This window comes from Monocercomonoides exilis (genome assembly GCF_001643675.1).
Source record: "Monocercomonoides exilis strain PA203 chromosome Unknown scaffold59-495361, whole genome shotgun sequence".
Lineage (NCBI taxonomy): Eukaryota > Preaxostyla > Oxymonadida > Polymastigidae > Monocercomonoides > Monocercomonoides exilis.
In genome coordinates, this window is record NW_027150604.1 from 159619 (window position 1) to 185816 (window position 26198).

The following is a 26198-nucleotide window of genomic DNA, read 5'->3' on the forward strand; positions in this document are numbered from 1 at the left end:
TTTGGACTAGCTCTAAAGAATTTTTGTTTTTTTGAGTCGAAGCTCAGTTAGAATGGTGCAAATTTTTTTTATTTATGAAAAAAATAACAATTTATTCCAAACTTTTTCTCCAACCTGATCATTATTATTCTTCCATTCTAATGTCAAAAAATATACAGAAAAATTCAAAAATTTGGACAAAATTATTTGCTTCAGGCATTTTCAGTGAAAAATTATGCACTTTTCATTGACTTTTTAAGATCAAAGAACACAATAAAAATGGGTTCATTTTTTGACATTCGTGAAATATCACAATACTTTCTGTTTTGATTTCAATGATGTCTGCTTTCGGATATGCAAATCATATTTATTTTGAAATCTGAGAAAGTGAAATAAAGTTATGAGCGAAGCAATTTTTCTAAGCCTTGTGCATCAAATGCTTGGAAGTCCATATTTTCCCCCATATCATTTATATCAGTTTATTAATTGAGAATCTTTTTTATTCTTAAATCGAGAAAGAAAAGAAAAGTTGTGAGAAAAAGTTATTTTTTTGTTCTTTGTGACAAAAAAAACTTGAATGTTCATATTTTCCCACATATAAAAAAATGAAAGACATTCGAATGATAATTTTTGATATCAAATTTTTGATTTCAATAATTTCAGTTCGAAAATATCCCTTGAATATCAACAAAGGAACACTGAAAAATGAGAAGGCTAATAAAAGACATCTTCATCTTTATTTGAGTCAGAACATTTGTTTTTTCAAACAGTTGTGATGAAATTTCCATTTGAATACAAAATCTGTTCCCAATGACCAACAACATCTAAAAAAAATAATACCCCGAAAAAAGTTAGGATTTCAAGGCAAGTGGAGTAGATCCTGGTACCAAAGTGATCCTACCCACTATTTATATCATTTTCATATTGAAAATCTCTTCTTGGGTTAACCCTAACACTAGTTTAACTCGTCAAAACTCTAAAACCTAATAAGCACGATAAGAATATTTATCAGAATATAAATAATTTAGGGAGTTGATCATGTGGAACCAGAATCTTCTTTATTTGCCAATTTCAATAAAAATAACCCATATCAAACATCACAAGTTTCATTAACTTTGCTCTTCAACTCTTTATGGATTCATTGAAAAAAATTTTTCAAATGAACATTTTACAATGATCATCAAAGAAATAAGATATATTCATTTATTTCATATTCTTTTTTTTTGGAAAATGAGCATGATTAAATGTTTTATTGAACTCCAATGAAAGATTGATCATTTTCTGTGCGAAAAAAACAATTTTGAATTAATAAAAAAAAATAAATAAAATATTAATTTTAAAATCTGAACAAATAACTGCAAAAATTTTTGATAAACAAAAAAAAAAATGCTTTTCATTTTTATCAGGAGAAAAAATTTTTTTATCTACAAAAATTTTTTTAAACATCCTTTTTAAAGTCTAAGAAACTATTAAATAAGGCAAAATTTTTTCTTTTTTTGAAAAAAACAACCATTTGTTCCAAACTTTTTTCACAACCTTATCATAAGAAATCTAACATTCCCATGTCAAAAAAATACAGAAAAATTCCAAAACTGAGATAAATATTTGATAGAGTAGATTGGAACAAAATTCTTAAAGGAAAAAAATTTTTCCCAAATACAGAAATCATTAAGAATATTAATTCTTATGTTATATTAAGAACTAAAATCGGTTTCTCACAAGCCCTAGTAGCTCAATTGGTAGAGTGTCAGACTGAAGATCTGCAGGTAGTTGGATCGAAACCGACCTGGGGCAATTTCCTTTTTTGAAGTATTTTGTCACTCTTTTATGAAAATGTTTTCAAAACATGTATTTCTTGTTTATCCGATATGTTTTTATTTATTTCAGAATTTAAATTGCTTTCATGCAATGTTCATATTAGTGCTAACAGTCAAAGACAAGCATTAAGATTAAGAAGAAAAACAAAAATATAAAAAAATGGGTGAAATTGATGATGTGTTTAAAATGAAGAATCTCTTTTTAGAAATAATGATACATATAAAATTTGAAAAGATAAGCAATGCCTATGATTAATTTAAACTCTCGAAGAAAATGGAAAGAAAAAGAATGATAATATCCACACATCAAAAATTTACAATTTCATAAGCAATCCAGTTCCATAAAATATGGTGTTAATAAGAACAAACGAAACAATTGTTACAACGCCACCATATTTGAAAAAGTCTTTGGGTGTTAGATAACTTTCATGCTTTGAATTTTCCACAGCAAAACATGACATGTTTGGGAAAGATGCGACTGAAAGGAGCATAGGCGGAGACACATGAAGTGCACAAGCCATAAGCTATTCATTTTGATAAATAAAATAAAATAAAGAGAAAGAGAAAGAGAGAATGAAGATCAGATAGTCAAAGAAAAGCAACATACCACCAGCTCAATATGAGGTGCAGCGTCGCCCATCACCGAATTGACAATTGGAATAAGAACAATAGCAGCCACTGTGTGTGATACAAAGATAGAGACAAAGGCAACAATGGCAGTCAAAATGAGCAGCTGGACAAAGAGATTCAAGGAAGAGAAGGTTGGTCCAAAGAGCTCTGAGATCAAGTCCAGCAGATGAGAAGATTTGATTGACTCGCCCAGTGCTCCTCCGCCCATCACAAGAAGGATCATATTCCACGGCAGCTCAGCGATGTCTGTGCGGGGCACCAAATTGAACCCGAAGAAGACACACACAGGAATCAGCCCCACAAGCGCCTCGTTGCCGAGGAAGGGGGCGTAGGGGATGATGAACCAGAACACGATTGTGATGAGAGAGACAACGGCCACAACAATCTGCTTCAGCGTCCATGGCTCTTTTGGCGCTGGCGTGTATGGCACTTCTTTGATGTCGATTTTGTAGAAGAGGAAGAGAAACAGAAAACATACAATTGTCGACACAAGAGTAACAGGAAGAGCACCGATAGTCCTAAAAATGAATGCAACATCGAAAAAAAAAATAATAAACAAATAAACGAAGCAAAGGAGAGCATATGTTTAATTATGAAAATAAACATTTTTAAAAGACAAAATGTTGAATAAGCACAAAACACATTGAAACAGTTAATGCAAAACAAATAAGAGAAATTACAAACCATGTTCCAAAGTTGATTTTGGAATGCTCGCCGATTGCCTTTTGGATGGAGTCCAGCCCCACCATGCTCTGTGGAGAGGCGAGCGGACAGGCCATCCCCGCCAAGTTCCCAGTCATCGCAATTGTCAGCAGAAGCATCTTTGAAAAGCCTCCTTTCACAGGCACCTCTCTCAGCACAGGGAGAACCAGAGACAGAACAAGCACAGTCGACGAGATGTTGGAGATGACCATCGTCAGCACATACTCCAGCCCCGTCGCTATCAAAAGAAACACCACTGGCTTTCGCGCCACTTTGAACTGCAGCAGCGCAACTGCTATCTTCATGTCCAGTCCTGTATGCCGCATGGCGAGTGCAATGGTGTACCCTCCCATCGCCAAGTAAGGTGTGTCTGAGATCGTCGATTCCACCAGACGCCGGCTGTTCTCTTGGAATGTTCCCCCAAGCAGCAGCAGCCAGTTTGCCACGACTGGAATCATCAGCCCTGTTATGTGCGTGGGCAGCGCATCAAACGCCCACAAAATGGATGCCCAGGCAAGAAGCCCCAGACATCTCATTTGAGTGGCGATTTTCTTGTTCCACGGGACGACACCCATCACAAGCAGCACCACAAAGGCGATGATGACCCAATGGTACTTCACTTTGAAATAGAGAGGAGCAGGTGCAGCAGGCGAGGAGGCAGGAGGCACCGAGGCAGAGGAAGACGAATGCGCCAATGCAGAAGATGTTGACTGAATGTCAGAAATCGAACCATTCACACTTCCTTTGAGCAGATCAGCTGAAGAGGAGGAGGTGTGGAAGATGGACTTTCCCAGCTTTGAAGTGTTTTTGGCGAAGAATCCGTTCTTTCCGCGGTCAGCGCTCATTGAGCCAAGTCCCGATGACAGCGACTTCGAGCCAGAAATGCTCGACATCGACTTCGCCGACGTGATGCGCCTCAGACCGTTCTCGATGTCTTCTTCTTCTCTCTTCCGCTGCTCTTTTTCTTTCTGCTTTGCTTCGCTTCCTCGCTTGAAGTCGAACATCCCTTTGCTCATCATGTCCACAATCCCTGCTGGCACAGACGCCTGTTTCTGGTAAGCAAGATACTCATTCAGAATCGAGTTCTTCTTCCACGCTATCTGTGCCTCAGTCGACGAGTGGATTTCGTTCTGCAGTTCTGCTTGCAGCTGCTTCAGCCCTCCTTCGCTTTCTGGCCCGCGCTTGACAAGCCCTGAGCTGCTCGTGACAAGCGTGGCACGGCGGCGGATGGGCTCTTCTGGCTCAAACAAGTCCGTTGTGCTTTTGGAGGCAAGCGGAGATTTGCTGATAAGCTTCTTTTTTGGCTGAGAGTCCTTCTCAGTTTTCAGTGCCTCAGAAGCTGAAATAGTGCCCAGTGCTGCCATCGTTGCCCACTTACCGCTTGAAAACGTCGACACGTACAAGTCCTCGATGGTGTGGATGATTGCTGGCACGTCTCCAACAGACTCCAACAGTTCTTCAGATTCACTCTGAAGCATGTCTGAAGAGGGTTTAACAAGACATACAGGTTTTCCTGTCTGCGGATCTTGCTTTGTCACTGTCTTTCTGTACTTTTTGATCAACTTCGCAATGCCCTCCGAATTTATCATCATAAAATGTGAAAGCTCCGTAGCATCAACACAGAGATCCAAAAATGCTCTCTTCAGAACAACAGTTGTTCCGCGAGTAGCCACTTGCCGCTCAATGTCAACTCTGAGCGAAGTGACTCGCTCCATCATCGCAGATACACCTTCAGTTCCGAATTGAGTAACCTTTACCACTTCCTTCCGAAACGCTTTTTCCCATTCTGCAATTCCTTTATCAAGAAGGGCTTTCTCCTTTTCTGATAACTGAACTGAAGATATGTCATAATTCATTGTTGATTCATCAGAGGCTTCAACATCATTTGAAGATTGATGTGCCATTGAAAAAGGCGAAGATATTTCTGTTGAAGAATTTCCATCACTTTTGACTGTTTGCTTTTGAAAAATTTCTGTCTCAATTATTTCACCTTGCGACTGAGACGAAGAAGCCGAGAGTTGAGGGGGATGAGGTGATTGAGATGGAGATAAAACAACATCTCCATTGATAGAACCTGATATTTCTGTTATTGTTTCTAAATCATGAGACGAAGACGAAGAGCTTTCAGAAGCAGATGATTGTGCTGTCGTGTCGTTTGTGTCATCAATATTCTTCGACTTTTGAAGCAATGGAGTCATAAGAGAATCATTGGCATTATCAAATTTCCGCCCACCAGATTGCATGAAATTAGATTTTGAAAACCCTGAAGGATTATGCAAAGACGATGATTCAGATTTACTTTGCGAGCTATTTGAAAGAAAAAATGTGTCAGGGGAAATATGCTGGGGGCTGATGGAATGAATCAATCCTTCCTCTTGGCCACCATTTACAAAAACTTCGAAATATTCTTTTAAAAGATGTTTCAAATGTGCATACTTCAGAATAAACATAAAATATAAAATCATAAAATTTGCTAAAGCATACATCAACGTAGTGGCGTTTCCATCTTTCCACCATCAGAAAATTAAGTTGATGGCTAAATTTCATGTTGACTTTTGTTTGAATGGTTTATGTCCAATCGTTAAAGAAGAAAGAAAACGTTGCCTCCAAAGATGATCTAACCAAAACAAAATATAATTGATCCATATTGAATTTTTGATTCATTTCAAAATTCAACTAAAATACATAAATATAAAAGAATGTGAAGTGAAGCATTATGAAATGATAAATACGATTTATTAAAAAAATTTTTTTATTTTAGATTCATTTGTCAAATTATTCCGTTTGGCTTATATTTGTCTTATTTTTTGCTTTTTGCTTCATTCTTCGTACCTAAATACATAAAATTTAATGAATGATAAAATAATTCAATAAATAAATACTCTCATTGTAGCAGCCTTTACTCTCTTTTTTGTTATTCTTTCGATTCTCTTAGGATTTTTCCCTCCTCCTCCAGCTGTTTGTTCAACATTTATCTGACGTCCATTAAAGTTTGTATGATGAAGATGAATTGCTTTTATAAGAGAACCAGAATCCGCGAAATCAATAAAACAACATCCTCTTGGATCCCCATTTTTGTGCGTTAACAGTCGTATAGAAAGTATTTCACCGCATTTTGAAAAGAAGTTTTTTATTTCTTCAACTGTCGTTGAAAAGGGCAAATTTCCAACAAATGCAATATATCTTTTTTTCTGATCCTTTTTATCCTTCTGTTTTGTCGATGCTTTCAAAGTATTTTCTGTTTTCGTAGGAGATGAAGGTTGCAACGTTTCTTTTTTTAACTTTTCACCAATAGTTTCCCCAATGTTTGTTGTTAATGGAGAAGATTTAGGAGGTTTTAGTATCTTTACCATCAAAAAATATTTATTGAGGGAATAGTGAAGTTATTTATGATATATTTGTGAATCTTAAAATATTATCGTTTAATAAGGATTTGCACTCATTCAAAATGCTGTTTTTAAAAATATTTGCACAAAAGAATAATTGTGAACAATTAATCATTTTTTGATCATTTCTTTTCCAAATTCAGTTGAAGGATAATTATTTCCTGAAAAAACCCTGACAAATCAGAATGTTATAAATTAAAATTTAAAATTCAAAAATTGAAACGACTTAACTAAAGATTTCTTGATTTTGGAGATTATTGAGAACAATCAAAATTATCCACTTTATTTCATCTTTGAAAGCAAATGTCAGGGGGCAGCTTGCTTTGAAAAATGCAAAAACAAGATTTCTTGTTGAGGCCAAGCTGGACGAGCTTTTTGACAAAGTGTGTGTTTTGTTTGTTGATGTGAAGGTTTATGTTTGTTGCTTGGGAAAGCTGGAGGAAATACGCCAATTTGAGGAAGCAACGTGAATGAACACTGCCGAGGGGCGAGAGTCTCAAACCGTTGGGATGCGACAGATTCTGGCTCACAGCGATGAGAAAGAGCCAATTTAACTGCCTCTTTCATTTGAGATGAGATGGAATTTGAGTCTTCATCCATTGTGCTTTCTCATCTCCAACAACAACTCGCACATTTTCTGCCCAGTGACAGCGAGGCACAAGCACCAGCCCACCAGCCAATTCCATCAGTTCCACAGAAGCAGCCACATCCAGCTCTTCCTTCAGCTCGGAATTGTTTGGAAAGCGAATGGGAATGAATCCGGGGAATTGAGATTATTTTATTCAATCTCTTCCTCTTTCTCTCAGGAACTGTGACAAAGAGGGCTGCGCTGTGTGGCTGCTGGTATGTGACATTTTTAAGTTCAAAGAATTGAGTTTATCTGTTTTCAACAATCACTTCATTTTTTGGATTCGAAAAAACACAAAAAAACAAGGCAAACACAAAAGAAGATGAGCATCATGGGGAAGAGCAGAAAATGGCAAAGGTGAAGTGTCACAAAAACAAAAAAAGGGGATAGAAGCGAACAAACAGAAAAAGATGCACAAATACTGATGCATTTTCTGCAACAACAACAACACAAACAAACAAACAAAAAGAAAGAAAAAATTAACAAAAATCATGAATGGTATTTGGAAGGAACAAACTGAGTGTTTCTTTCCAATTCATCATTTATTGTCCCGAATTCAACAACACTCATCCACCTTGTTGAAGCGAATCCTGCACGCCGATGAACAAGATATCGGGGAGGAAGGAGGAAAACAGTGTTCTACGAGATGAAAGTGGCGGAGATGGAGCTGCACGAGGCTGAGCCAGAGGGTTGCTGCTGTCTGTCGGAGCAGCAGGTGTAGTCGACTGCATCGGAGAGGGTGAGGATGGCAGCGCCAGGCGGGAAGTGCTGGATGAGCAGGCGCTTGAGACTGGTGAGGGTCTGTCTGTCGGCGGGGTTCACCGATAGGCAGGCCTTGACAAGCTCAGAGAAGGCAGACGAGCCGATGGGCTGCATGGGCTGCATGGGCGGCCTCTCTCCATTTTTGATTTTTTCTCCAGCGATTTCTGCCTCATACTCCCCAAACGGGATCTGCAGCGTCAAGCACTCCCACAGCATCATCCCAATCGAGAATGCCACTGACTCCTTTGTTGCACCCATCTTCTTGTTGATCAGCAGCTCGGGTGCCTTCCACCTCAGACACTTTTTTCTGAAGTTGTCTTCATCCTCAAAGGCTGATGAGGGAAGGGAGTCACCATCATCATTACTGGTTGAAGTCACAACTGTTGATGAAGATATGGAAGACGAGTCTGAATCATCATCAGACAACAAGTCAGAATGCATCACGATGCAGATCACCATGTGTTCTGAGAACAGAACAATGTGAGGACTCAAACTGGATAATGATTGAAGAGGATTTTCCATTTCATCAAATGAGTGGAGAGCAAGGTTGGCCACCCAGAACAGGATTTGGGCAGCTGTCTGCTCCCTCTCCTTCAGAATTCCTATTGCCATCTCCTTTGTCTTATTCCTCCCGTGCAACAGCATGAACAGTGAATCCCTCAGATCCACAATCAACTTCTCATGAGGCGAGGAGCAGGCCATTGCATCCACCAGATTCGACATTGATGAGGTGGTTGGGCAAAGATCCTCCCCTCGAACAAATGTTGAATCTGAGTCAGTTGAACATGTTGAAGAAATTGATGGTGATGGTGTTCTTTTTCTTGTCTCTTCTTCTTCATCTTTCTCCAATGCCCATTGAGGAATCTTGTCTGAATCTCTCCCCAGAATGTATTCAGTTGAACCACTCTCACTCAATAAATGCTCTGATGACTCCGAGTGTCCCAAGCTTTTCTCATACGCCCTCTTCTTTATCCTCTCTTCATTCTTCTTCTCAGCCTCCCTTTCAGCTCTTCGCCACTGATCCTCAGGTGACATCTCCATCGTCACCATCTCAAACGCCTTTGGATCCTTCTTCACTGTGTCTTCCACAATCACCTCCAATTCTTCTGTCCGTCTCTTTTGTTTCCTCCATCGAACAACAAAAATCACAAGTGCAATAAGAATTATCAATAAAACAATAGCCAATATTACAACAACAACTGGCCATATGGACATTTCTTTGTTTCCACCTTCAACAATCCTTTCATCACCATTTCCCTTTGCTTCACTTGCATTCTTCAGAATGAATGGCTGTGTCAATGAAGGAGCATTTGAATTCCCAAACAAAATTGAAACACTCACTTCTATTTCATTTCCACAATTGCTGATCAAATCTTTTGCCACACTTCCTTCTGCTTCTCTTTCTGATAAGAATCCATCCTCATCAAAATCATATTGTTCAATCTCTTTCTCTTCTCCTTTCCTCTTCACAACTGAGAATGACAGATTGCATGGAACAAGAAGCATTCCTTTGAATGTCAGCTTCATTCTATTTGCCTCTTCTTTTGCTTCCACACTCTCCAACACAGGAATGAAGAACGATGAATCTCTCTCAGAAACAATCCCATCAAATGCACATCCATCATTCAACATCCAAAGTGAAGAATTATCCTTCAATCCATCACCTCCTTTCAGACTCATCACATTCAGTGATCCTGAATCAGAGCAGATGATGTTTCTTCTCAGTGATGGATAGCCCTCGATGGATGGGTTGTTGCTCATGAACTCGCACTTGGTGACAGTCGCACTTCCGTTGCTCAGGGAGAGTGCGCCAGCTGGGCTGTTGGCGAAAGCTGTGTCCTTCACGGCAGCTGAGCCGCGCTGGAGGTGCAGCATCGATCCGTTCCAGCTGCACACCTCGTGAATGGTGTTGTCTGGGGGGAGTCTGTGGGAGGTGTGGCTGAGCCCGTCGAACAGGCAGCAGTCGATTGTTGCGTTTGCGGAGTCCAGCACACACACAGACATGCCTGTTGGAGAGGGGCTGGAGCAGCCAGCGAAGGTGCAGTTGGCCACGCAGAGGCTGTTGCAGCGGGAGAGGCACAGGGCAGCAGCAGCAGCAGCATGAGCAGAGGATGTGTTGAAAGAGTCAGCCTTCATCTGTGTGAAGCGGGAGGAGGCGATGGTGACTTCTGCGCTGTCGGCAGCAATGGCGCTGCTCTGGCACACAACATCAGCAGCACAGACCTCGTGCAGAACGAGGGATCCGCCAGCAGCTGCAGCGATTGCATGGCAGGCGAGGTTGGACACAGCCACCTGGCGGAGCGTGCACGCAGCAGACTCCGCTGAGAGGAAGGTGTGGATGCGGGGAGGGGGTGTCTGGGCAGGCGCACCGACATTGCATCTGGTGAGGGTGAGTGTGCCTGTGTGGATGTGGAGCAGGGCCGGGTGGGTGATGGGAGGCGAGGGCGGGAGGATGAAGGAGATGCACTCGATGGCCACAGCAGAGACAGCCTCGATGAGACAGTCGCGTGTCTGCACCAGCTCGCCCTCGAACAGGATGTCTGCACTCAGCCTGTCGAGCGCACACACACTCAGCTCCTCCAGCACAGCCTCTCCGTCCACCACGCCCTGGCTGTCGACAGCGAGCATGCGGAAGAGGTCGCCGTACACATGGGCCAATCCGCACCCCACTGTGCGGCAGGGCAGCTTTGGGGTGCCGCACTGGCGGGAGTCTTCGCCGGGGCTGGGCTGCGCGGAGGCCACGACAATGGTGCTGAGCTGGAGCACGGTGATGAAGTCCATGAGGTCGATGGGGTCGGGGGCGAGGGAGTCGGCGCCGAAGATGGCGTTGACGGGGTTGTATTTGTCGGGCTGGAGGTCGAAGCGGAACTGGGTGTCGTTGATCTGGGAGGGGATGTTGCGGCACTGGACGAAGATGTCTCTGCCGCGCCAGGCGGTGTTGGCGTCGAAGGCGCACTTTGCGAAGAGGAAGTCGAGGGAGCCGAAGAGGTCGGAGGCGAGGCACACGCCGCCGCCTCTGCCGGTGCGGGTGGAGCAGGCACACTGCACGACGCGGCACTGGGACATCCGCATGTGCCCCTCGCCGCTCAGCCAGCACAGCCACGCCCCGCCCCACTCCGACGCGCCGGCCCTGCACGACTCGAGCACTGTGCTGTTCATCTCGGCCGCAACAGCACTGCCCGGCTCGGCCGACACGCAGCAGGGCCCGTCGTCTTCCCGTGCGACTGTGTCGAAGGTGGAGTTGGTGCAGACAAAGCGCGCCTCTCCGTTCGTCCTTGCGGCCGGGCCGCTGGCAAAGCAGAACACACACCCCGAGGCGATCCTCGCGGAGCGCACTGCCGCGCCAGCCACGAGGCATCCGCAGCTCCCTTCCAGCCGGAACACGGGCGGCACCACACACACATCGCTCACCTCGAGGTTGTCGGCTGTGGCAGTGCCGCCCCGGCACACCACAAAGGAATAGTCGCCTGGCTGGTGGGAGGTGGCGTTGGAGCAGAAGGCGCAGCGGGTGAGCACGAGGTCTCCGCCCTCGCTCAGGATCACCGCCTGCAGCGCGTTCGCGAAGGAGGCAGAGGTGCAGATGGCGATGGAGTCGAGGCGGAGCTGCCTGGTGTTTGTGAACAGCGGGGCAGCGCGGGTGTCTGTGGTGCTGCGGGCGTTGAGCGCAGGGCGAGGGCTGCCCTCAGACAGGGCAGGGGCAGACTGGACGGTGAAGGAGGACAGGTCGAAGGGGTCCTGCACGAGCGTGTGGCCGTCGATGAAGATGGTCTTGTGTGCTGCTGCGCTGTCCACCTGCTGCATCCCTTTCCAGAAGCTCTCACAGGGATCGGCTTCGCTCCCGCACCTCTTCACGTCGGATCCAGCAGCCGACAGATAGATGGCGTCGGCGTGATACGGCAGGAGGAAGCGGAAGAGATCAGTGGCGGGGTGGGCTGTGTCGCTGCCGACAAACGCGTTTGGGTCGCTGGCGAAGGGGGAGCAGTCGAAGGCGAAGGCGGAGTTGGTCACGGTGGCATTGAGGTCGAGGCTGGCAACGAAGACATGCCTCCCGACTGGCGCTGCGTTCTGCGTGAATGATGTTGCCAGGCCAAGCACAAAGGGGTTGGGTGTGTGTGAGGAGGTGCAGTCGAGGAAGAGGGCGCCACCTCTTCCGCTGTGTGGGGAGCAGGAGCAGAGGGCGAAGGAGGTGTTGGCAGTGGCGAGTGTGTGCTCTGCAGCGAGAACCGCCTTGAGTGCGCCTCCGTCTGCAGAGGCCGGGGCAGATATGCTGGCGAAGGAGGAGTGGGCGATGGTGGAGGTGCACATGAGCAGGAGCGGAGCGTCGGGAAAGGCGAGAGACTGGACAACACACCGGGCGAGGTGCACAGACTGGCCGGCTGCACTGAGGAGCAGATAGCTGAGGGAGCGAGCAGAGGCAGAAGAGAATGTGATGTTGGTGAGGAAGAGCTCGCCATGAGGCGCAGAGGAGGAGAGGAAGACAGATTGGCCAGAGGAGAAGGCAGAGGGAAGGTCGAAGAGGATGCGGAGGAAGGCAGTCTTTGCAGCTGTGGCGAGGACAGCGGAGGCAGGAGAGGCAGCGGAAGAAGAGACGGCTGAGCGGACAGAGATGGTGCAGGATGAGGCGTCGTCGGACGACTGCACCAGGAAGCCTGAGACATCCAGGGCATCCTGAACAAAGGTGGAGTTAGCGACGAGCATTGTCCTGCTGGGCAGGGATGCATCGGCATTTGCGTGGCCTCTCCAGAACGAAAAGCAAGGGTGCTGGCGTGTCCCGCATCCGAGCACATCGTATCCCTGGTCAGACACAACGACTTCGCCAGCCTTCCGCACCCTCAGAAACAGCTGCAGCTCCACCGGCACATCGCCAAACCTGTGTGTGTCTGTGCCTTCCATCTCTGCCTCTCCCTCTGCTCCGTCTCCAGCAAGAGACACAAACCGCGCAGCCTTCACGCTCTCGTTCAGGTCTGTGCACATCAGGAACACATCTCTCCCGTGCAGGGCTGCATTGGCTGAGAAGGTCAGGTCAGCCAGCTGGAAGTTGTTGTTGTTGTTGTTGGACTGGGCAAGCAGGTGCAAGAAGATGCCACCACCTCTGCCACTCAAGGCAGGGACGCTGCACGCCTTGATGGAGGAGTTGTGGATGCCCAATTCTCCCTCGCCATCCATCTGGCACCACACACACCCGCCATCCCCCGCTGCCGAGCTGCACTGCTCGAACTCGCATCCGTCTGCAATCTCCACCTTGGCAGAGCAGCTGGCCTTGAGGAAGTGCCCGTCTGTGCTTGGGGTTGTGTGCACCCTCAGCCCCTTCAGAGACAGCGCTGCACCCGCACCTCCAGCAACCAGCCCTCCTCCGCTGCCTGAGACAGACGTGATGTTGCACCCCTCCATGATGAGACTCCCGCTGCCCATGTGTGCAATCCGGCTTCCTCCCGCAAAGGCGAGGTGGGAGAAGGCAACGGAGTCGAAGAGGATGGTGCCTCCCTCGCCTGACGCCACAGCCATGGGTGTGGATGCCTCTGCTCCGTCTTCTGCTCCGTCCTGCGTGCCGAACAGACAGTCGACCACGGAAAAGCGGCCAGTGGCAGCAGTGATGAGGGGAGGCACAGACAGGCCAGATTGGAGAGGGGAGCAGGGAAGAAGGAGCACGAGCTGGGAAAGGGTGAAGGAGGTTGCAGCTGTTCCCGCGGTGAGGGAAAAGCACCCGCCTGGCTGGATGGTGAGGCGGGAGCGTGTGCCGCGCTCTCCTTCGATGGTGAGCGAGAGTGTGTCGCGGCCGATGCTGCTGGCGAGGGTGTTTGCGTTGGTGAGGTGGACGATGGTTCTGTTGCCGCTCAGCGCAGCCACACCCACGGGGATGGTGGCGCAGGGATACACCTTGCTGCCGCACTGCGGGAAGGGGTCTGAGCCGCTCTGCACATACACGATCTCGTCGGAGGGGGGGAAGAGATAGAAGAGGATGGACACGTTGGCGCCCTGGGGTGCAGAGTCGTCGTGGACCCACTTGGTGGTGGCGGGGTCTGTGTCGGCAGCAGAGCCTTCCCAGTAGATGGCGTGGAGGGCAGCGTGCGGGGCGGGGCACACGAGATACACGTCTTTGCCGAGCCAGGCGTCGTTGGCTGCAAAGGCGATGCCCTTCATGGAGTACCGCACATCGGCCACCGCAAAGCGCAGGAACAGCCCTCCTCCGCACCCTGCCAGCCCGTCGACTGTGCACTCGCTTGCAGTGCTCTTCTCGAACACCCACTCTCCGCCTTTCTTCACCTCGGCCACAACCCCGCCGCCGCGCGTGCTGCCGCTCTCGATGCAGCTGCACCTCTCCATGGTGCAGTTGGCGAAGCTGAACTTCCTTCCCCCGCTCACAGCCCCGGCCACCAGCCCTCCGCTTCCACGCAGCCTGGTGATGTTGGCGAAGGAGGTGTTCTTCAGCGCCAAGGTGGTGGTGAGCGGGGAGCAGATGACCTCGCTCGAGTCCATGGTGGCATCGGCGATGGTCGAGTTCTCCACACGCAGAGAGGAACCGGATGCTGCGCGGATCAGCCCGTTGGGCGCGTTTGTGGTGGTGCTGCGCAGGTGCAGCTCGACGAACGAGCCAGCAGCTTCACTGCCTTGGAGGAGGAATGCGGGGGATGCAGCAAAGGCTGTGCTGTGCATGGCGAACTGGCAGAGGAGCACTGTGCCGCTGGAGGCGACAGCGAAGGAGTACTGGAGGGGAGTGGACGGGGCAGCTGTGGTGCATGCGGTGAAGGTGAGTGTGGCTGCGCTGCACCAGAACAGGGCTGCTCGGGGGCGGGGCGCAAAGGAGGAAGGCAGGCCAAAGCACATCCCCGAGAGGCCGACTTCGATCCCTGTTTCGACCAAGGCCTCGCCCTCTCCTTCGCCATCAGCCCTGATGTCGATCTGTGTGCCCGCAGCAGCAGAGTCGATGGCGAGTGGCTGCGAGCAGAGGCAGAGGGTGTCTCTGAAGGAGAAAGGGGGCTGGAGGCGGAGGGCAGCGAGGGACTGGCCAAAGCGGGAGGAGGCAGCATACGGGATGGTCTGGCAGGGATAGTCGGGATATCCGCAGAGGGATGCATCCACGCCATCCTCGCCCCCCACAACGCAGGGCTGAGCGAAGGAGCGCAGCAGGAGCACCAGCGGGAGCACAAGGGATGCACTTGCCCTGTCGATGCCGCTCAGCTCGTCCAGGTCTGGCGCCTCATCCACGCCGATCGCGAAGGTGAAGTTCATGGTGGTGCGGGTGACGAGCTGGGAGAGAGAGTCGGCACAGACAAACAGGTTCTTGCCCTTCCACGCACTGCACTGGTCGAACGATGTGTTGCTCAGCTGGAAGCCAGATGCTGCTCCAGCGCAGTCGAGGAACACGCCTCCGCCCAGTCCCTTCGCGAGTGCGCCCTCGCTGGGAACACTGCACAGGGTGAAGGAGGTGTTGCTGATCTCGACTGTTGCTCCGCCAGCAGCGCTGCACAGCAGCCCTCCACCCGCTCCATCGCTTGCAGCTGCACTGCACCCACACACGGTGCTGTTGGCGATGCAGAGCCTTGCTGACGGCCCTTGGCACTCCGCAGCACCCCAGGATCCGTTGCCTTGGGAGTGAGACACACCCGCCACCGAGCAGCCTGCCAGGCTCACAGATCCCAACGAGTGGATCACAACCAGGGGTGGCAAGCACGAGACAGCGGTTGCAGACGAGTCTGTGCCGATGGCCAGCTGGCTCGCACTGAAGGACCCTTCCTCGACGAGGATGAGCGAATAGGCCAGCATGCTCCCCTCTCTCAGCTCGAACGAGCAGGCGGAGATGCACAGCGCATGGGATGAGGAGCAGAAGAAGGCTCTTGACTGGGGCAGGGCAGCAGGGATGCAGAGGGCGAGGGAGTGGAGGGTGAGGGTGATGGACGAGGCAAGGAAGGCGTTTTGCTCTACTGGGGCGAGATCAAACACAGAGAGCCGGGAAGCCTGGGCTGCTCCTTGCATGGTGAGAGATGGCAGCGGCTGTGAGGTGGCAGGGGCAGCAGCTGGGAGGAGGTTGAGTGCCTTGGTGATTGTGGAGCCTGGGGCGATGGTGATTGTGGAAGGGCGCTGGGGGAGGGGCGCGAACCGGGTGGAGACGATGTGGTCGACAGTCCTGCACGGCGCCTCGCTGAACCCGCACCGGCTGAAGTCGCCTCCGCCAGCCCCGTCCACAAAGCCGTCGGCTGTGAAGTTGGTCCAGAGATACACCACCAGCGGGATGCAGAACGAGCTGTCTGTGGTGCACCTCTCGAACCCAGCCAGCTTGGCCAGATCTGCCTCCTCCCTGTGTGCGCCGAGCGAGTGCTCGTTGATCAGCGCCAGCAGGTCGTATCCACTGACAAACAGGCTGGACCCTTTCTCGGCGGTGCAGCTGGCGAACACCACATCCCCCACCGCAAAGTCGGTTGCACCCTCCTCTGCATCCACATACACCCCTCCTCCACACCCGCGCTCCCCCTCTGCGCTCTTCAATGCTGAACACGTGTCAAACCCTGCAACTCTGCCATCACCATCACCAGCATCAGCATCAGTCGAGCCTTCCACAAAGAAGTGGCTTCCAGACTTCATCTCGACCCACATCCCTCCGCCATTTGCGCCTCTGCTGCAGCACTCGCTCAGAGTGCACCCAGCAACAGCCAGGCTCGATCCGTCTGCCAGTGTGCACTCGATGCATCCGCCATTCCGGCTGGCTCTGTCGAAGTTGGCGAAGGTGCTGTTTTGGAGGAGTATTGCCTTTGCAGAGGCAGAGCTGAGCAGTGGGCATGCGAGGGGTGCTGTGGGCGAGGACTCTGTGGAGTTCCACACCCTCAAGGAGCCGCCATTTGCAACCTCGAACAGCCCACGCTCGGCAGTTGTACTGACAAACTCGACGCTCAGCTTGCCAATGTCGCCCTCTGCCCCAGCACCTGCAACCGATATCAGTGGCTGGCCAGCCAGCACCATTGCTGAGCACACAAGGTTTGTGGCTTCGATCTTCCCGTCTGTCACAGCAAGAGGCACAAACGCCACCGAGTGAACCCCACCAGCTGTTTTGACTCCGCACGAAGTCAGTGTCAGTGTGGCACCCTTGCAGCACAGGAGGTGTGTTGTGGACTGCGAAAGGGTCTGTGGCAGAACGAAGACCACGTTGATGAGCTGTGCAGAGTGTGTGGTTGTGATGAGTGCAGGATGGGAAGGGGGTGCAGAGGGTGCAACACCAACCTCGTCTCCTTTTTCCTCGCACTGGATGCTCCACTCGTTGCCGCCCAGCTCGATCTCCTCTCTCCACACAAACCCCGTGTGCAGGACGATGCTTCTTTTGCTGCCAGAAAACCACAGGCCAGCTGCCTTTCCGATGGACACACAGGGGTGCTCGGCAAACCCGCAGGCGCTGAAGTCTCTCCCCTTGGCTCCGCCAACAAACGCTGGGGGTGAAAACACCTTCAGAAAGGGTGCCAGCGGGAGTGGGTCTTCTCGATGCCCGTCTTCGAATCCCATCAGATCCTCGTCGCTCATCCCGCTCCTGCTGAAGCCCATCGAGGAGGTGCTCACAACCACCCGCAGCACAGGCGCCTCCACAAACACGTTGTTCCCCTTCCATGCTGCACACCCCGAGAAGCCCATCTCCTTCAGCACCATCGCACATCCTCCATCTTCAGCCGAAACAAACACCCCACCTCCCTTCCCCTTTGCCTCCTGCCCGCTCGGAGCAGTGCAGCCCTCAAACGACACTGCTGACACAGCCCCCATCTGCAATCTGCCTCCACTCCTCAGCCTCGCCCAAACACCCCCGCCATCCCCCTTCGAGCATGCGCACCCACTCAGCGACACATTGTTCATCTCCACAGCCCCGCCATCCTCGATGTCGCACTCTGCTCCTGCACCGCTCCCCACCCCCCGTTGCACCGCTGATATTGTGCTGTTGGTGAGTGCCAGCTCGGCTGTGACTGCTGCGCGGATGAGAGGCGCCTCCGAGAGTGTGATTGTGTTTATCTCGCAGTTCTCGACAGCCAATGCCCCTCCATCCATGGTGATGAGGGGTGCTCCAAACACATTGTTCTGTGCTGTGTCTGCGGTGATGAGGCAGTTTTTGATCCATGCAGCTGCTGTGCTCGAGACAGAAAACAGGGGGTGGGAGGCAGGCTGTGCTGATGGAGAGCCGTGGACAACAGTGAAGGAGTCAAATGTCAGCTGTCCGCTGGTGAGGGAGACGAAAGAGCGAGTGGTGGCTTTAGGCAGGATGGTTGTGGAGCTCTTGTGGCCAGCAACTTGCAGCACCAGCGAGTCGACAGCTGCCTCTGCCTCGGGATAAGTGCCAGGAGCAAAAGTGATGGAGACCGGGTGGGCAGACCTGTTGATGAGGGTGAGCGAGAAGCCGAGGGTGCTGCAGGGAAAGGGTGTGATGCCGCAGAGCGGGGTGTCTGAGCCGTTGTGCTTGCTGACAAATGCCTGGGAGAGGAGCCTGTTCATCAGGTGGCTGCGGTCGCTGCCAGCCACAAACAATCTGTTTGGCGCTGTGGTTGATGTTCGACACTCCACAATGTTGCTTTCCACAAGGGTCGTGCTCCACTCCTGTGATGCATAGATGTCAGCCCCAGTGCTGCTGGCCTGGTTCCCATCAAAGAAGCAGAAGGAGAGCTTTGTGAAAAGATAACTATGTTCTCGAGTTGAGAAACTCATTGCACCACCAACACTGTTTTCCGATGAGCACGATCTGAACATGCACTCTGAAAATGTCATGCCAAACGTGTGTGAACACCAAACACCTCCTCCAGTTTCATTGTTATCTGGTGTAATTACTTTGCCTGACGTTATGATGTTGTTCGAAAATGAACTTCCATTTTTAATTTCTGTTGCTTCAACTGTTCCTCCTGCCCAATGTGCTGCACTGTTTGTGACATTGCATTGATCAACGTTCAGTTGATTGATTTCATTAAACCTCAATGTTCCAGCCCAATCAATTACTGAACAATTTGAAAATACACAGGTTCCAACGGTAACTTTTGAAGAATATCTAATGTTGCACGCACCACCAGCTGTTTTTGCTTCGCAGTCATCGAATTCACTGTTTTGAATTGAGCATGATCCCGTTGATTGGTGGTTAATCGCACCACCATATTCAACGTTTTTCAAACCATGAAATGCACATTCATTGACATCAGTTGTGGCTGAGCCAGAATGTTCAATTCGTTGGCAGGCGGATCTGGTGGAGCGACAAAAGGAGGAGTTCCAAGCTGTGAAGCTGCCTTTGCAAACACTCATCCCCCACACAATCCCTCCATCATATCCATTCTCCACCCGATCCATCAAGCAGCTGTCAATCAGTGTGTGCTGCTCCTCTGTCATCCCTCCATCTCTTTTGGCATCAGCACATGAAGCATGTGGTTGTGTGACATTGATGAACACTGTGCTTGCCAAATGGATGGCTGGCACGTGGATTGGAGAAAGAAATGGTTCAGCACCAACACACACTGAAGCAATGAGCGATGACTCCACAGTCACTCTCCCGCTGTTGTGCTGCACAGTGTGTGTGAGTGGCTGTGAAGATATCAGAGGCTGTGCTGCACTGTGTGCAAAAGGAAATGAGAGGGTGATGTTTGTCAGCACGAGTGCTGCTCGGGATGCACAGAACATGCTTTTTGTGTTGCTTCTGTCCAGCTTCAGCGCACACTCAACCACCCTCACGCTTGACGAGTCTGTGCAAACAACTCCCCGCTTGCCTGAAACCTGCACAATGCTCAACCACTTCAGCTCAGCTGATGAATTGACAATCACAAACTCTGCTGCAACTGTGTGTTTTGTGTTCAGTTGAAAGTGGGAATATGAGGGATGTGGACGAGGGAAAGCGTGCATTATGGAGTTTGCAATTTGGCTATCACCAAACAAGTCAAATTCAACTGTCTTATGGTTTTCACATTCTGCATCTTCGTTTGTGTGTGTGGAAACATGTGTGCTGATTGTTGCAAAAGCCAAAAGGAACAGCAGAATTGTCTTAACGCAACAATGGAGCATTGAAAAAACAAAACTGAAAAAGAACAAAAATAATTTTGCTCTTCAAAAATTTTGATAATGTGAGTATCAACTGACATATAATTAATATTTTTAAATCAACTCAACAAATATTTTCCTCATATAAGTGTATTGAAATTTTTTAAAAAAGATTGATTTTTAATTTTGAAAAAATGTTATCACTTGTTTGTATGTCAGAAATTTTATCTCCAGAAAAAAGAAGATATTGGGAAGAAATTTTTTGATTTCTGAATTTTGTTACTATATACTCCAACAAATATTTTTATCAATTTAAGTATTTTTCTGTATTTTTATGACATGGGAATGAAAGACTTATTGTGAAAAGGTTGTAGAAAAAATTTGGAACAAATCGTTGTTTTTTTCATTAAGGAAAAAAATTTTGCCCTAAATGAAAAATTTTCCCATTTTTTAATCTCCACTTTTGAATACCAACTTTACAAAAAGCAAAAATACACTCATACGGCTATTTATTATCTGATAATCAAATATACGCAACGTACAAATAAATGCACGAAGAAGAATGAATGTGCAAAAATGGAGTTTAAAAAAATTAAAACTATAATTGAAGCGATAACGTTTGCTCAGATAAAACCGATTCAGTTCTATGAGTTTTCCGTTAAAGCTGATTACTCCTTTACCTTGATAATACTTAAATGGTGAAGAAAAGTGAAAGTGCATTCTTCCGAATTGTAAGCTCGGCCTTCTTAGTGTCGGTGAAGTGGCCGTAACTCAGCATCTTCTCCAATCTTTCTTTCTCCTTTGTAATGTATTCATATCCATTCTTAATCAGAGCATCAATGTAGCGCTTGTACACTGATTTGATGAATGGTTGCTTCAAGCGCTCTTCAATAACCTTCTCTGCTTCTTCACGTGCCTTGTCAACTGGTGGAGGAGGTATTGTCTTTGGCTTGGCCTCCTCAGTCTTATTCGTCTCCTCTCCAGCAGGCTTCTCTTCTGTTGGCTTCTCTTCTCCTTCCTTTTTCTCTTCTTCTTCAGGCTTTGCCTCCTCTTCGTCGTTGGGAAGAGGGGTGTTTGTGACTGAATGAGTAAGTCTAACCAACTCCTCAGTTATTTCCCTTTCCATTCCAGCGTCTTCATCTACATCACCTCCAACAGATCTCCATGTCCCAACACGCTTGTTGATCCAGTGAACAATACCTGCAGCGTCCCGAGATCCATCAAATTTTTCAACTTCGTTCAATCCTTTCTTTGCTGGCTGATAATTTTCTTCATCATCTTCAGACTTTTCGTCTTTTTGCTCAGATTTTTCATCTTCCTTTTTCTCTTCCTCGCCTTCTTTCTTGGCATTTTCTTCCTCTGCTTTCTTTTTTTCCAATTCTTCCTTTTGCTTGGCTTCTGCTTCAGCTTTCTTTTTTTCCTCTTCTGCCTTCAATGCAGCAATTTTCTCTTCATCGCCTGGAGCATAAGCAGGGAAAAACTTAACAGTTGGATAACCAGCAACATCATATGGTTTTGTAAATTCGCTAAATTCATCAGCATCAATCACAGCAAACGATACATTATCGGAATCCTTAAATGAAGAAGCTGCTAATTCCATTTGAGGCTTCAATCGTTTGCAGTGACCACACCACGATGCCGTGAATGCAACAAGCACATTCTTTGTTGGGTCCAATGCAACTTGATCGAAATTATCTGGTGTAAGAACCTTCAAATAACTTGGCTTGGGACGGAAATACACATTAATTTTTTTTGCAACCCATTCGGAGAAAGTATTGATCTCTCTTTCCTCTTCGAATTCATCGTGGGAATCTGGTCCATTTTCGTAATAATAAAATGTCGGATAACCGCGAATATCGGCTTTATCGCAAATGCCACCTTCTTCTGTGCAGTCAACTTCAGCAAATGTGATTTTGTCTTTATGTTTCTGGAAATTTGTGGCCAATGCTTCAAAAACTGGGGCCGCATCTCTGCAATGAGGGCAAGTTGGAGAGAAACTAATTTAACAAGTAGAAAGGCAAAATACAATTTCATCAAAAGCAATAAACAATAAATTATGTCAAACTATTTTACGAAAATGTGGCCTTTAGCAATTGAACTATCGTAATTGCTTTTGTCCAATTTCAAAACGTAACTCTCAGCAACTAAAGATGCGATAAATAATCCAATTACCGAAAAAAACATCCCAACGCGAGAAATTCGATCAGATCTAACCCATGTCACTTTGAAATCAAACATATACTTTATATTATTTTTTTGCACGTCATTTCAATTTGCAAATAATATTTGTTTGCTAATCATTAAAGATGGAAGTAATATCTATTCTAATATCAAAAAATGAAGGCCTTGTCATTTCGGCGAAGGAAAACGATTCAAAACGAAAAAATGAAAGTTTTAATCACAAATGAAATATTTCCGATTCTTAGAATACTAATTTTGAAACATGTTTGGAAATTTGTTGATAAAAACAGAAATAAATAAAAAGCTTTGAAGACAGTTTCATAACCCATAAAACACTTTTTTTATCTTTTATTTGTCGGAATCATGGAACAAAAAGATGAAGATACTAAATCAGTAACTCGTAGTGTATCTTCTGAATCTAATGCAGCGACAGCTATATCTGTTGTTAGATTCAATGTTGTTGACGATACGTTTGCTTTAATGGACTTATTTTACTTATTTTGTAGTGTTTACAAAAAAATATTAGATTATTTTCACTGTTGTACAATTTTCATAGAGTGTGCATTATATATTTTTTATATTCAGAAACATTTATTTTTGAATTTAGGAGCAACAACTTCCTCAACTTTTTGATATTTCATGGGTTATCTTAACGGCAATTCAACTAATTGGAACAGCTGTCTATTTTCACTCATGGCCATTGGCTAATTCCTTTCGAAATGGTGTTATTGAATTTTTTGGATATCTCAATTTTTCAGTGTCATGGAGAAGTGATCCTTTCCTTTTGGTGATGAACATTGTCAGTGTACTTATTTGCTTTTTAACGATTGCAGGTCTTGTTTCAATCACTATTTTTAGAGAAAAGCAATCTCCTGTTGCAGAAGGTCTTTCTAAGACCGTTAATATAACTGGACAATTTTTAGCACATTGGTTTTATCTGCCACTAGTAAATGTATTTTGTGGAAATTATTTATGTTATGCAACAACAAAAAGTGTTTCAATAACCTGCAAAAATTCTGAGCGCATTGCGTTAGTCATTGTTGGTACAATTTTTCTTGTTCTAATTTTCTTCTGGGCCCTCATTGTCAGACTGTTCATATTCCATCATGACTGGAAAAAGGGAAGATACTTTGCCACACAGAGCGGGATTTATTCGGCTGCAATGCTGGTGTTTTCCACGATCGTTGTGATTCTTCATGTCTTTCTGAATGGAAGTCCCATTATAACTTCAGTGATTAGCTTGGTTATTTCTGGGCTGATGCTTATAATTGTGTGTGTTGGGCAGCCGTACGTGCACTACGCTGGCAATATGCTTTGGAGCATGGCGTGGGCTGCGGTGTTTGTTTCGTTTGTCGTGTCGCTTCTTTGCGATGTGCTGGGCACGCAAGTCACTTGGATCAATGCTATCATTTGGGTTGTGTTCGGCGTCGGAGGCGTCGGATTTGCCGCATTGATGGCGCTTGCGTCGATGAAGCGGGCGAAGCTGCTTTGGGCGATGCGTCCAGGGGAAGCGATCCCAGTTGTGAAGGAGCGGAAGAACGAGATGGTTATTCTGTCGTCCAATTCCTATCTGATGAGCTCTTCACCCATGTCGGGTGCTGCCTCTTCGTCGCTGGGCAGCATGATCTACCCGAACTACGGGCGCACTCCGCGGGGCATCGCACCAGCTGCCTCTGGAATGACGTATTCTACGCCTCGTGTGGTGGCACCGTCGACGCTGGCTGCTTCGTCGCCTTCGACTGCTCATCTTCCGCCTACCGCTGCACAGTCGCAATATTCTGCTTTTGGAGCATCACCAGCTGTCTCAACAGGAACAGGAGATGCTTCAATGAATGCATCTGTTGCATCTTCCAATGCAGCAAGTGGATGTCTGACGCCACAAACATCGGCTGCTGATGCAAATGCGTCAGGCTCTTCTTCTCCTTCACTCACACCTCCTCCTTCAATTGCTGTCCCACAAACTGTTCCTTTGCTTGCACCTTCATCTTCTGTTGGTAGTATTGGCTCTTCTACTTCTTCATCATCATCATCTTCTTCTTCTTCTGCTGCTGCTTCTGCTGCTTCTTCTGCATCATCTTCATCTTCGTCAACTTCTACAACAAATATTTCTACTGTTCCTTCTTCATCATCCTCTTCTTCTTCTCCTTCGAATCAAATTCAGAGTCCATTGAGCAAAACGCTCTCTCCAATGAACCAGTCCTCACATCTGTTTGCCAGTTCTTCTTTTCTCTCCACCAGCCAATCAACACTGCCACCTGTCAGCGGAGGAGAGCGGTCATTCCAATCGTCACAGACACAAATCCCACCTTTGCGTGTGGCGACCAGCTCAGCCAAGCTGAAGAGCCCACTCCCAGCCACACAGATAGGCAGCACCAGCCTCAGCCACACGCTCTCCACGTCGTCCACAGGGCAGCTCTCTTCCCTCGCAAACTCTGACCAAACAGCCGCCGAGCGCAAACCACAGCCAGCCGCGCGCATTCTGCCGAAGATGCGGTCGGTTTCGGCTGTCCAGCGGTCGATCCGCTTTATGAGCGACAAGACGCTGCGGAAGGACCAGAACAGCATTGCCCTCTGTGAGAACATCCTGACAGCTGCACAGAAGCGGATGTCTGGCTCATCGAGTCTGTGGATCACGATTGCGCTGTTCCACCACTCGTACACACACAACGACGACCACATGGGCGATGCCCTCAGGTCAGCCAAGCAGTGCATCCCGAATGTGATTGAGCGCTGGGTCATCTACGCCCTCCTGCACGACATGGAGCGGAAGACAGCGCGATCGCAGTCGACGCCTGGCGGAGTGTCATTAGGAGTGCAGTTCAAGCTGCAGTTTGCAAAGGGCACGAAGGCACACGAGATGAGCAGGGCGTATCTGAGCCAGGCGTATCTGATGCTGTCGAAGGAGAACTTGGATCTGGAGAAGATCCAGCTTTTCCTGGAGAAGGCCATCAAGTACGAGCAAGAGGCACATCTGACATTCTCTGCCATGCTGAAGAAGTACCCTTCGTCTGCACAGCTGCTGCGGGCGTTTGGGGCACTTTTGAGGGACATCTACCGCGACGACGAGACGGCCACGCTGCTGTTCACAGAGGCGAATGCGATCGAAGACGAGTCGCTGGAGTCGATCGACGAGTCCCACGACAACCGCAGCAGAGCCAGCGGCGGCAGCAAGCTCTCTTCTCTCGCTGGGCGCTCATTGGACATCCGCTCGTCTGCTGGAGTGAGCATCGGAGGCGCTGGTGGAAGCATCCTCGCGAGAGAGGAGAAGCGGAAGAAGAAGAAGAAGCACACAGGGAGATCGGCCACGCTGATGATTGAGGAGTCGAAGAAGAAGCTGTTGCCGTATTTCCTGCCGCTCATTGTGATCTCGATGATTGTGATGATTGCCAGCCTGATTGCATCGTTTGTGCTGGCAATCGTGAACTTCTCCACATCCACCACGAGCGTCAACGCCATCACCGGAAGCACAGGAATCATCCGTTCTTTCTGCGAAGTGCTGATGAATGCAAAGTATCTTTCGCTGAGGCGGATGAACGAGTCGGCCACACCGCCAAACCTGGACATGACGAACATCACCTACGTGCAGTCGTATGCTGAACTGTGCACTACGCTTTTGGATGTGATGAAGTCGATTTCGACGTCGTTGTGTGATGTGTACGGGCTGACAGACAAAGAGGAGCATTTTGAGCAGTGGGAACAGGATGACATCCCGCAGCTGTGGCTGGAGGTGCTGCGGAATCCAGTCACATACGTCGATGAAGTGCAGACAATCACACAGTCACACACCAATCTGATCGATCTCGTGACGTCTTCAGCGAACATTGCGTATGACTTGGTGGAGTCGTGGGACATGGACGATCCCTCAGTCAACAGCTGGCTCTACTACATGCGAGCCAATGCGCCTGTCACAGGCACAGAAGCCATCAAGAAGATCGCCATCAACTACTCCATCTCTTCCAAGGAGAATGCTGTGCTGATTGGAGTCATCATCCTCATCATCGGCAGTGTGACACTGATTGTCCCGCTGATTGCAGTGACTGTGCAGTACTTGATCACATTCCGCATGCTGAAGAAAGGCAGAAACGAGATATTCCTTCAGATCTGCATGTCGCCAAAGGACGAGATTCTGCAGCT

General features: G+C 48.1%; 3 protein-coding genes across 3 annotated transcripts; all 3 read right to left on the reverse strand.

Moving 5' to 3' along the window:
* Positions 1-1858: 1858 nt before the first annotated feature.
* Positions 1859-5717, reverse strand: MONOS_892 (putative Sodium:sulfate symporter transmembrane region family protein). Its single transcript, XM_067879369.1, has 4 exons — positions 5613-5717; positions 3111-5563; positions 2404-2944; positions 1859-2320 (listed from the first exon to the last, which is right to left on the reverse strand). The coding sequence occupies exons 1-4, from the start codon at positions 5673-5675 to the stop codon at positions 2111-2113; spliced, it is 3267 nt and encodes a 1088-aa protein (XP_067719745.1). The 5' UTR covers positions 5676-5717; the 3' UTR covers positions 1859-2110.
* Positions 5718-7781: 2064 nt separating this feature from the next.
* MONOS_893fu8511 (uncharacterized protein) lies at positions 7782-19907 on the reverse strand (the record flags this gene model as incomplete). The annotated part of the gene is made up of 1 exon (XM_067879390.1): positions 7782-19907. One exon carries the CDS (start codon positions 19905-19907, stop codon positions 7782-7784), a length of 12126 nt encoding a protein of 4041 aa, XP_067719746.1.
* A 287-nt stretch (positions 19908-20194) lies between these two features.
* Positions 20195-22121, reverse strand: MONOS_885 (Protein disulfide isomerase; the record flags this gene model as incomplete). Its single annotated transcript, XM_067879295.1, has 2 exons — positions 20195-21880; positions 21949-22121. 2 exons carry the CDS (start codon positions 22119-22121, stop codon positions 20575-20577), a joined length of 1479 nt encoding a protein of 492 aa, XP_067719747.1. The 3' UTR covers positions 20195-20574.
* Between the last annotated feature and the right edge of the window lie 4077 nt (positions 22122-26198).

Coding starts and splice junctions, on each gene's coding strand:
- MONOS_892 (XM_067879369.1), bottom strand. CDS start 5,675: ATGAAATTTAGCCATCAACTTAATTTTCTGATGGTGGAAAGATGGAAA. Junction 5,564..5,612: donor GGAAACGCCACTACGTTGAT/GTATGCTTTAGC, acceptor TTTATTCTGAAG/TATGCACATTTGAAACATCT. Junction 2,945..3,110: donor AAAATCAACTTTGGAACATG/GTTTGTAATTTC, acceptor ATTCATTTTTAG/GACTATCGGTGCTCTTCCTG.